This window comes from Clarias gariepinus, chromosome 21 (assembly GCF_024256425.1).
Source record: "Clarias gariepinus isolate MV-2021 ecotype Netherlands chromosome 21, CGAR_prim_01v2, whole genome shotgun sequence".
NCBI classification, from domain to species: domain Eukaryota; kingdom Metazoa; phylum Chordata; class Actinopteri; order Siluriformes; family Clariidae; genus Clarias; species Clarias gariepinus.
In genome coordinates this window covers 23315420-23327838 of record NC_071120.1, presented here as the reverse complement: position 1 = coordinate 23327838, position 12419 = coordinate 23315420, and the positions used below count along the sequence as shown (strand labels likewise).

Sequence of the window (12419 nt, the reverse complement as noted above, 5' to 3'; positions counted from 1 at the left end):
GACTCTCCTTTAAAGACTGGATGGGACTTTAAGTTGATGCTTTTACATTTTTACACATTTTGTTTGATTTTTTATGTCCTTTCTTTGTATGTGTGCCTTGTCTTCCCTTTCACCGCTCGGTCTTGTTAACAAACGCGTATTTCGATGTTTTTTCCACATCGTTTGTCTTCTTCCATTTTATGTGGTTGGTGTCACACACATTCCATGGTTAATTCAAGAAAATCAGCTTAAAAGGAAACCAAAGTTAGTACATACCTCTGAAATTGCCTTGGTTATTCCCTAAGCAGGGTCCGTTCATTAACCTTCAGGTGTTTTCTTTGCAGCCGTATCGACTGAAGCTCGCCCTTTGATTTTTTCCACAGACACTTCCAAGCTGCTAGACGTCCTTTATATTTACGCCGATCTTTCAGTCTTCCTACAGGTTCAGAACTGGACAGCTCTCACTCTAAAAATCTGCATGCTTCCTGGTTAAGTCTTGCTTTACTCTCTTGTCCTTTAGGTGACACCATCTTCAGTTTTTAGGTTCGATGTTCTGGTTGTGACCGTCAGCATCCTGGAGCATTGTTATATCTTCTAAATCTTTTTCGTTTTTTTACATGTGAAATGATGTCAGCTTTATTTTTTGCCATTACAACATCCAAAATAGGAGTGGTCTCTATGTTACTTTTGTCACCAGAGCCTCTCGAATCGTTTGCATTTAATAAGCTGAGCAAGATCCCCTATCTGGATTACAAACAACAGGAAATGAGGACAAGGCAGAAACGTGCTAAGGCTTATCATGTTTCTAGAAATATGGGATTGTAGCTTCATGCAGGTCACGTGTAGGATGAAAAAGTTGATCAGAATTACAAACAATACAAAACAAAACCTGTCTCTTTAGACTGATGTTTACCCATTTCAGTCCTAATCATCCTTTTTTTCTTTTATATAAATGTATTTCTTTATAAATGGATTTGAATGGAGTTGTAACTGTCGGTGTCTACGCCACATGCCACACTGCCTCTCTCCTCTTTATCAGCATGACTCCTGTGGTTGTTGTTGTAGAAGTAGACTCGTGATGTTCACCTGTCTGTAGACAGGTGGCGCTGTAGGCTGTGATTGGGAATGCTCACGCTACTGATCATCATTAGTGAGGCCACCCGCTACCCCATGCTGCCCTGCCTGTTTTTACCTCCATTGTTAAAGATGCTGAGGGAAAAGAAATAATGAAATATTCATGTTTATGGGTCAAGAATGAATCAGGCTTGTGCTTTTACTCTTGTACTCTTAGATAACAACGGTATTAGCTTGCAAAACAGTTCTTAGTTTATATCTGGTGGGAAAATTTATAAAGATCCTTTCTAGGATTTATCTATGAGAAAAGGATCCAAATGACACTCACACCAACACAGAGAATCCTTTATTTAAAGATTGCACATTTAATGACTCAGAGTTATAAATAGAGACTAATGAAAAGAGATTAGAATTACCATTATACACTCTTGAAGTTAAATCTATATAACATTCCTTAATTGGGTTCCAAATAGAACCAATCTTTATCCAAAAAGCTTTCCAAAATCCATTTAAAGGAATGTAGGAGATATTATTTGTATATTATTCAAATATTTCTTACAGTTTCTCCTAAGTTTGTTTTAGAGAGAAACCAATATACTGAATGTTCAATGCCTAACTCTGTAACAATGGGTTGCCATCACTATCAGAAATGTTTTGTACACCAATCAGCCATGACATCAACACCACCTCCAGGTGCACTGATCAACACTGATCACCAACTATAGACCAATAAACTGGTGGGGACCCAACACTCACCCTTGCCCAATAAAATGGACCAAAGGCCAGCCCGTTTGTCTGATTCCACAGAAAACCCAATGCAGCTCAACTCTCAGAAAAAAAGTCAATTCTGCCAAGATAGAATGGCAAGATGACACCCAGTGCACCACAGCCCACCCCAGACTCCAATCTCCTCAGAGCCCAATCCAATCAAGCACTCATGGGATGTGTCGAGCAAACAAGTCCTATCCATGGAAGCACCACAAACACAACCCACAATACCCAAAGAATCCGCTAGTAATTTTCTGGTGCAAGAAACCAAGCACCCCCCAGAGGCCCTGTGGAGACACGCCACGAGGGGCCAGGGCCACCCCAGTGGTTTTAAAGTTTTGTTATGACTGATCGGTGTATAATAAATATGAAATATCTAGAGACCCCTGGTAAAATATTAGATTTTTGTACTGTAAAAAAAAAGTACGATCTTTTATCGCATTTAATGTGATACAGCAAAGAAAGAATGATTTAGAAAAAAACAAAAATATGACCAAAAAAAAAAAAAACCTTGCTATTACCTGGTTGCACAAGTATGCCCACCCTTTTATAATTTACCAAGTTTATATTAGTGTTCAGAAGTGATTATTATACATTTGGCCTCAATGATGTCATTCTGGTTAACCTCAAATATGGGTCCTGTAGGATTTTCTTGAAAGCCATAAAGTCCACAAAGATCTTACAAAGCATGGACCTATCAGGTTATCAATCATCAGAGAGATATGTAAGATTATTTATTTTTTCGTAATCTTAAATGGACCCTGAAGACCATCATAAGCAAATAAATGTAGTGGTATCCATAAACAAATTATGGAGGGTCTATGGACCCTATAGAACTTTTCAGGCATAATTCTAAACACTGGAACATTTTTTCTGCAAGTGTAGCTTTTCTCTTTTTTTTCCCCTGTAGACCTCTTTTCATCTTCGTCTCATAAATCCTAAGATACCTTTTTTGAACCTTTCAACCGCATTGTGCAATCAAACGGTCAAGGGATATAAATGATGTGGAATCAATAATCTTAAAGGTTATGTTGAAATCATATTGGCCGTTAATCACATTCACGTTGTTATTGCTTTGTGTTTCTGCTCCTGTGTTTAATTTGGAAGGTTACTGTAGTGATCATAATTCTGAGTTACTGTAGGTAAATTATTAGCTCAGGGCTGGGAGACATGAGCTCTTGCATTATGTCATTCCTCTGAGAGATATTACTCACCTAAGATCAAGATAAATTGTGCGGTGCTAATGAATTCTTGCTCAACTAAAAAAAAAAAAAAAAAAAAAAACCCAGGACGCCTCAAAACAGGAAGTCCAAAATGTCCTCAGCGTGTTTGACATTCGGTAATTTAACATTGAGTCTGGGGCAAACACAGCATGTGGTGGAAATGGGTTTCGTCTCACTAATGAAAAGTTCCTACTAAATGCCCAAGATCAAGTTATTTCCACATTAACATTAATGGGAACAATTTTTATTCCTGTCGTTCCTTTTTTCTCCCTTTCCTCTTTAGCCGTACCCCACGGACATCACCGGCCAGCTCAACCTATCCGACCCCTCCGTCAGCACGGTGGTGTGAACGCAGACAAGAGAGCGGGGAAAAAAAAGAAAAAAGAACAAGAGCTAGACATAACAAGAGTGCGACAGGGAGGCTATAAAAGGAGGAGATGGTTGGCGGGGGTTTGCTGAAATCGTGCCAGACCTGCTGATCCCTTTTTATCAACAACGTCATCGTCTGAGCCAACAACATGCTCAACTGAACAAAACACACATACACACAGTCCTGCACCCTCCTCGATCTTCCTCCATCCTCCTCCCCAGGCCTCTACCAACATGCCCAGGACACGACTGTGACACCTGAAACAAACAGAAAAAAAAAGAAAAGAAAAAGCCCTTGGAGCTGAAACGTACTGCCGCAATATGCCCTCACATGCCCCGTACAGACACAGAAACACACACATAAACAACCTTCATTTCCCCATACTTATAAAGCATGCTCATTTCTGAAAAAGTTATTATCAAGTCCGTTCTATTTATCTCGAATTCGATTCATTCAGTGGTCACTCTACCTCCACTTCTCCACATATTAAACTATATGTAGCTGAAACAACTAACTTTTACTGAATTTCACGTTTCGTTTGCAAGGACGGTTTTCTATGTTGTATATTGCTGATGTAAAATATACCTCTGATTGCTATTTGTATTGTTATTAGATTAGGCAATAGATCCATGGTACACGTAGAGTAGATTAAAGGATAAATCCACCCTGAACGATTTGTTTACCTGGATTAATAACTGACATCAATTGGGTAAGGTCGTGTAATAAGGATTCTCATTTCGACTCTTTCGGCTCTTCCCTACCGTATTATTATAACCCACGATACCATTTGACTACCTGCTTAGGATTTAGCCCTTCCTATTAAAAAAATCTACCTGAGAAAAGTGATGCAACTAGTACTGTACTGAGTTCTAAAACATCAGAATTTATATAACACTTAGAAAGATTATGATGCTAATCGGGACGGCAAAGTTTTGGCATCACGTAGCTAACTAGCCAGCTAGCTAAGCCTAGTAAAGGTACATTGCGTCGTGGAACATTTGCGCAACGTCTTTTAAAGATTCTCCTTAAGATGTTAAATATTAAACATGGAAAATGGTGATTAAGAAAATAAGGTTTTTACAAGCTGACAGATGTTCGAGAAGGTTTAATTAAACTCCATTATCATTAGAACAACACTAGCATTGTGTTCGACCAACGAACTAGCACTGGAATAATCGCTAATGGCGGCAAAACCTTTAGATATAACGATTCAGGGTGGAGTTTACCTTTATGCACTACTGTAAATAACGCTGTAGGTATTATTCAGGTCCTTGTATCTTGCTCTTTTTTTTTCCTGATACACTCCAATCTCTCCATTGCCTTCTCCAAAAAACAAAAAAAATCTTTTTGCTGATGCGATCTGGATCTGTTAAGCCAACAAAACTGTGGAACAATTGACTTTTTCCTGTTTTTCTTTTTGTCACATGCTCCAATCTTTCTTAACAATAAGTCATGCAATGGTTTTTTTTTCCAGAAAGTGCAAAATGTAGCAGATTAAAAAAAAAAGAAGAAGAAAAAAATACGGTTTGAGACTCGATGAACAAATTAAAAGAAAAAAAATCGAACAATGCAGCTATTATTACAGGATGATTTGAGTGGAGGGTTTTAATATTTAATTCTGCTTGAAATGCTCTGTAATAATTCCTGTAGCTTCGAAAGTATAAAGTTGTTCAATCCAAAAAGCGTATCACAGGACAGGATTGTGTGTTAATGTACTCAGTGTTGTATTATGGATGTTTATTGATATAGACGGCGGTGGAAGTAATATTGCATTTCTGCGTTCTTTTAATCGGCTTCAGCTTTCGTTTTTTTGTTGTTTTTTTTCTGGGCTAAACGATCGACTCCAGGAGGATCATTTGCATTTTGTGACTCGTACTAGTACACACGGTGAATGGTCGTAATGCTAGGACACCGTATAGCACTTTTCGTCTTAAAGCAATCTTTTTCCGAGGGCTTTGGTGTGAAAATGTATTTTGTAAGCTGGGAATATTACATGAAGTGTTTAAATTATTCTTATTCTTCTTTATTAATTTTTTTGCCGCGGTTTCTACTGCGTAAGGTAGAGACTGTACCAAGTGGACCTTTGTACGCTGCCAGTAAGCTGCCAAGCTTGTACTGTGAAATTCCTGCGATGCTTCAAGCGTTTTTGAGTGTTAGTCAGTGGAAATGAAGTACGAGCAAAAAAAAAAACTAATCCGCATTATCACATAAGAAGAAATCATATTTATTTGGGATCTATAGTGGAAATCCTTCAGGATGCTGTACAGATGTTTTTTTTTTTTTAGAATAACGTGCAAAATAAGGTCAATCAGAAACAAACAGCTGTGTAACCTGTTCAATCTGACACAAACATTGTGAATTTGTGAATATCTAGGCGATTTTAATATACAGTACATTAGATACATACAGATCTTGTTGTTTTTTTTTATCACCAAATGTGCTTTTGAAGGCCAGTCCTACTCTGTGAGATAATAAAAAATAAATCTATATGTTTAAAACTTATACTCTTATGTGCAAATAAAATATATAAGATGCAAAACTGTATGAATTATTCTCTCAAGCGGGCAGCTTCACTTTTCCCATATTTAATTCATACTGAGGTTCCTGTGGAATATTTTGACAGTTTTATGCTGCAGGCAAATTTCTACTATACAGATATACAGGAGAGGGACAGTGTGTGTGAAGGGGGGTTATAACATACTGATCCAGTGGGAAAGTGAGTGGCTTTACTTAACTTTTACCTCCTACAGGGATTTATACAGTATATACCAAGCTGAGTATACAGTATACTGCAGTTTATGGAGTATTTACACATCTACATCTACAGTCTTGGCTTACTTTAAGTCAACTCTGATTTCGTAGGATATTACAAGGGGTGTTCAAGTCAAATCAGGACTTTATCACGAGTCTGAAGTTACTAGTTATAATTATTATAACATTAACAGAAGACTTCAAGCACTATGCAGTGCGGCGATGAGACTCTTCGCCGCAGTAAAGCTTTTTAATCTTGCATACATTTTAAGGAAGGACGTACATCCTTGAATTGGAATAGGATTGGAATGCTGATTCCTGATAATTTGTCTCGAACATGTCGAAATGATGCGCTCCAAGCCATTTCCACATGTTTGGCACAGTAAAGGAGTTCCTGGGAGGCCAGGGTTTTAAACCTGAAGCAGGCAGTCCTGACGTATTAAGAAAACTTTCTATCCTGATGATATCCAAGCACTTAGTGAAATCACTGGGATAAATGCATCAGTGTAGCAGGGGACTATATAGAGAAATAAAAGGGAGATTTCACCCTCATAATCAATCAAAAGTCCCGGTTTGACTTGAACACCCCCTTGTTGTGTGTAGTATGGTATAGTATCGCATAGCACAATATAATATAATATACAGAAACATTAAAACAGTTAGGATAAGTGCAATCTTTTAAAGAATATATTGAAATAAATAAGATAAATTATTCAGTTAAGAAATGATTGTATATGAATGCACAAATAATTTAAAGATTCACTCATCTCTCACACGGAAATGAATTCAATGATTTGAAAAAAGGGGAAAAGAAAAGACCAAAATAGAAGACTCGAGTGCTACAGACTGCAGAAAGACTCGAATGATTGAGAAAAATATGCTTTAATGCTTTTTGAATTGGATTAAAAATGTATATTACATAAAAAATGTGGGATGCCTTTATTAAAAAAAAAAAAAGAAAGAAAGAAAAGAAAGCTGTTCCATAATCACATTGAAACTTTATTTGAATGCAAAGAACGGGTAAAAATCAACTGTTTGGTACAGTAGGCGTTGAGGTAGAGTGGATGCATGGTTTGGTGTCTGAGATTTATGAATAAATATTAAAAATGGAATATTTAAACTTGGAATGGAATATGTTTTCTTGTAAAAGTTTGAATTTTTTTTTTTTTTTTTGTACTTTGTCAACAGGAATTGAAATTTGCACACAGGTGCTTTATTGTTGCTTCAAAAGAAAACAACTGCATACAGTACATAGCATCTGATAATCTATACAAAGTCATCATTTTCCATCATGGTTTGCAGGGAGGAATTGTCTACCTCCCTCGACACTGTGTCTATTTTGGGGATATTGTGTTGTTAAATGAATACAGAACAATATAAGACATAACGCTGTTGTATTGCTGTCATCCAGGAAGTGTTGATCTGAGCAGGCACAAAGCCGTTGATGACTCAATGTCGTTTCCAAAGGCCTGATCTATACCGAGTTTATCTTTTGAGCCACTACTTGAATATTATTATGAAATATCCATAGGATCAAAGGTTGCAAGATTTAAGGGTCTTCTCAAGGGTCGGCGTGTCACGCAGCCAACAGCACGGGGTGGAGTCAGTCTCTAAGTGTGTGTCTGTTTGCTTTGACCTGTTAATGAGGCCAAATGTACTAGACCAAACTTGCACAAACATTGGACACTCGCGTCCTTAAGCACCTCTCCACATCGGCAGGAACAGAAACAAGGTCCGTGTGTGGATCCAAACACTGAGGTAGGGTTTCATTATTTCTGCTGCCGCCTTTAATATGTTCATTGCAGAAGGATGAAGCTGTGAAATAAATCAGCAGTGTGAAGTGACAGCTCAAGCTGTGCGGGCTGCTCGTGTCGAGGCGCTCGCTGACCGAGTTGTCAAAGTGACACTCGAGAGGACCGAGGCGTTCCTCAGGCAACGGATGTGCTGCCATGACGAGGCGACTGCATATGATTTCGGCCGTAAAAAAAAAAATTATAATTAACTTAATATGTTCTGTAGATACTGAATCTAAATATAAGTACATTGCTTTATATCTACTCGCAGCACATTTGTGTGGATGCTTAATGGTGCTGCATTGTGAAAATTTCATTTCCGTGGGTATTTTTAGACCATTGGGAGATGCAGCAACACTCAGGCACTGTGACATCAGTCAAAGTGTGTGCAGGTTTCTTTTCTTTTCTTTTCTTTCTTTTTTTAGTACTAGATTTTTTAAGTTATTTTATTTAAAATAAAATTATTCATAAATACAAAACCTTTTTGGTGCATTTCTTTCTTGTTTTTTTTAATACTCAAAAACAAGGCATAGTTAAGTAACTTGACATAAGAGGGAGTGCTTTTGTACTGAATATCAGCACAGCCCTTTTTAACTCCACCAAAACATATCCATCCGGTACTGGAAGAGCTAACATAGAGATGGCGACTAACAGTTAGTGTAGTTAATGAGGGTAAAAATTGTTTTATTATTATTTTTTTTGTATTCTATTTATTATTATTATTATTATTATTATCATCATAATATATTATTGTTATATTTTAATTATATTTATTATTATTATTATTATTATTATTATTATTATCAATGGTGCTCATGAAGCAAAACATCACTTGTATTATCATCTCGCAGACTTAATAATTATTTTTCTTTTTTTTTTCTTACAAACATTGCCTCCTGTTCTTAATCTGTCTTGCCTGGTTACATAAAGGTAAATAAAAAAAATTAAAATTGCTGCGTACAGTAACTAGTCCCGTATCCCAAAAAAGAGGTGTCAAATCGTGCAGTTTATTTGGGAATGGGGTGCTACAGTATGACTTTACATTGAGACCAACTTCTAAGCGCAGAGAAAGAAATTTGTAGAAATACTAAATTTACCAAACTTGAAGAGGCTTGCAAGCTGTGTCAGAACATACGCCACAAAAGGGTATAAGTTGTACCGCTGGGGGCGCGCAAGAGGTGTCCAAATCTGCCCCATTGACATACTGTATAATGGTGAAGGTCCACCCCATTGAGACATGATGTGCTCACAGTTGCATTCCCTACTATTGTAACTTCTATAGGGACTTTAAAACTTTGGATCCCAGTGTCAAAAGGCCCAGAGGCCCAGAGACCCACTCACATGTTCTTTAGAAAATGTATCTCTCTAGGTATTATTATTATTTGATGTTCAAGATACCGAAAAAAGGTATTTTCCTATATTACTTTAAAATTATAGTAATTATGCAGTTTAGCTTTAGGACTACTGTATGATCTAATTTCGTGTTCAAGAGGTGCTGCCTCATGATCTGTCATCATCAGCCATGTCGATTTGAAAAGAGCAACACTTAATTGGGTAATACAAACTTAGAAATGTTGTGTTTGTAGCATTAGAATGATTGAAAGGTACTTTACAAATAAGCATTTATATATAAAAAAAACAGCCTTAAATGAATGCTCTACAATACTTTTACATGACCTGCGGTGAGTCACTGATTGCCTGCATTAATGCAAAATAGCTCATGACTCATATTCTCAGGGACTCTACAATACATCACTGTTTAGAGCTTAAAATGTGCTAAACTGCAGTGAAAATGTGGTTAGAAAAAAAAAACGTTGATTACTCATGGGATTGGGTCTAAACAGCCGTGAAGCACATGAAGCGACACATCCATCATGAATAGTGTCCAATGTACAAGCCCCTTGAAGCAGTGCTATGATCTGGGGTTGCTTCAGTTGGTCAGGTCTTGGCTCAGACTTATTATGCGGCAATAAAATGAAGTCAGCTGACGACCTGATTGTACTAAATGACAACAGGGTCACATCCATGGAGTTTTTCTTTCCTGATGGAACGGGCATATTGCAGGACTCAATGGTTGTTGGAGCATGGGGAATAATTTTCACACATAAATTGGCCATTAGAGGGCCTTTTTTTTTTTTTGACCAAGCGATGTGTTACAAGGTTGATGTCCATTTTGGATCGTAGATCAATTTAATAGGCTGCTTTGAGATTACATCCACAAGAAGTATCTGAGGACTCCATATCCAGAGAGATTGCTCATACCTCAAGAGTGATTTAAGAGTGTCGTGCAAAAAAATGGCCTTTGGGATTCATACTTCAGTTGGTTATTTCTGTCAAGTGCAGACCCAGTGTAGGGGCGAGGCATGTGACATAACAAGGCTTCTCAGTATAGCCGTGAGGAAATTAAGAGGAAGAGACTTCTTGTGTCACCATGGAACAATCAGACAGCAGGGCTGCGAGATGCAGAATGATAACTGCAGAATCATTCATTTTCAATCATTTAATAGAATTATATTACTGGTCAAACAACAAAGAGAGGACATATTCTTTGCATATTCCAGAATAACTGGGGAAAGACATGATACAGCACCCCTGGAGCAGACAGTATTAAGGGCCTTGCTCAAGGGCCCGGCAGTGGCAACCTGGTGGAGCTGGGCTCAAACCACCAATCTTCCTATCTGTAACTCAGTGCCTTAGCCCTCTGAGCTACCACTGCCCCACTGGTGGGTTTCCTCCAGGTTCTCCGGTTTCCTCCCACAGTCCAAAGACATACTAATTGGTGTCCCCAAATTGCCCTGTAGTGTGTGAATGAGCCTGTAAGTGTGTGTGTATATGTGTGTCCCCTGTGATGGATTGGCAGGGTGTACCCCGCCTTGTGCCCCAAGTCTCCTAGGATAGACTCCAGACCCACTGTGACCCTATATACAGAATAAAGCAGTATGAGAGAGTGGAAGTTTTACAGTACATTAACTAATTTACAGGAGTCTATACTTTATGTCTCATACTGCAGTTTTTTTTAATACAACCCTATTATTAAAGATAAATCCTGGGAGATTCCTTTGTAAAAGTACTAATTTATCTCTAAGACTATGCTGGTATAGTTAGAGGTAGGGCAGAAGACAAGAACACAAAGAGGTGGATACTTGACAGAAACAGAGTCCAAACCCACAGCACAACCAATAATCAGAGATCCAGTAGGCAGATCTGTAGCATTCAGACAGGGCAAAGACAGAGTTCAAAATGACAGAAAATTTAGCTGAGAGAAACAGGCAGACAGATTTGCAGAGGTACCAAAGAGTAACTCTGAGAGTGGGTCCAACACACAGAGACAGTGTTAGATTTATGGGCAGGTTAAAGAGCAGAATGAGGGCTGGACATCTGGAGAGTTCAAACATGAAAAGACAATCTAGATATGAATTGAGAGAGGCAGGTTTATTAGAGGAATGGAGCTGATTAGAAGTGACAGCAGATGGAACAAATCAACCAGCAGGGGTAACGTGCAAGCCCAAATAATAAATTAAATAATAAAAACAGAAATAGTTGATGATTGATTAAGTGGTAAAATGTTCGCCCTATCATCCGGAGATGGTTCGATTCCCGGGTGATGCTGTTACCTCTCACAGACGGAGGCCTAGAGAGAGCTGATTGGCCGAGCTCTCTCAGGGGGGAGGGATGAGAGGTATTTGCGCTCCCACATTAATCACGGCTCTACAGCCAATCAGGGGGTCTGTGCGCTCTCGGAAGAAACGGCTAGCGCTTTCCTCCGAGTGTGTTACTCCACCCATAACGGTGCGTAAGCAAGCAGTTCGAAAAGATGCGGTCAGCTGGCATCAAGCGGTTCGGAGGAAACACGTGATAGTCTTTGGCCCTCCCAGCTGAATGGTAGTAGTAGCCGCAATGTGGGAGCCCCCTAGTGACGGGGAGGAAAATAAATAAAATAAATAAATAAAAAATAAATAAATAAAATCTTATTGGTGTTAAGGAAGTGAATCTCTCCTGCCCCTGGTATTATTTACCTTAATGTAGTAAGTATGCAGATGTAAATTGTGACTCCTTTATCCATACTAAAGTTTGGTGTTCCACAAGACTCTGTTTTGGGCCCTCTCCTGTCTTCTAGGACGTTACCTCTTATTACTTTTCAAGCAGTAGATTTGACCAAATTACTCCTGTGTTCCACTATATAGTGCTTTAATCAAAAGGTGCAGGCTACCTGTTGGTACCTAGAATAACGATGGACTACAGCGGAGGTTGCTGTGAATGGTATGCTGTAGATTTCTAGATGTACTGTCTAACTGGATATAGACATCCTGATGATTTGCAATCTAATCTAAAAACTATGCTCAAGTTGCAATTATTATTCCGTGGAATGTTTTACCTGGTTATTATACACTTAAACACTTGAGGATTTCTTTTACCCTGATGGTTATACTGCCGATTCCACCACACCTAGCACTGCTCAAC

General features: G+C 38.4%; 1 protein-coding gene across 3 annotated transcripts in view; it reads left to right on the top strand.

The window, feature by feature from the left end:
- The window catches only part of grin1b (glutamate receptor, ionotropic, N-methyl D-aspartate 1b), a 35908-nt gene extending 29498 nt beyond the window's left edge, over positions 1 to 6410 (top strand). The window contains exon 21 of one of the 3 annotated variants that reach the window (XM_053481639.1): positions 3328 to 6410. In XM_053481639.1, the coding sequence (XP_053337614.1) occupies positions 3328 to 3393 (66 nt within the window). In that variant the 3' untranslated portion in view covers positions 3394 to 6410. The remainder of the gene's footprint in view (positions 1 to 3327) is intronic. The other 2 variants (XM_053481637.1, XM_053481638.1) reach the window with 2 other exon arrangements.
- The last annotated feature ends 6009 nt before the right edge of the window (positions 6411 to 12419 follow it).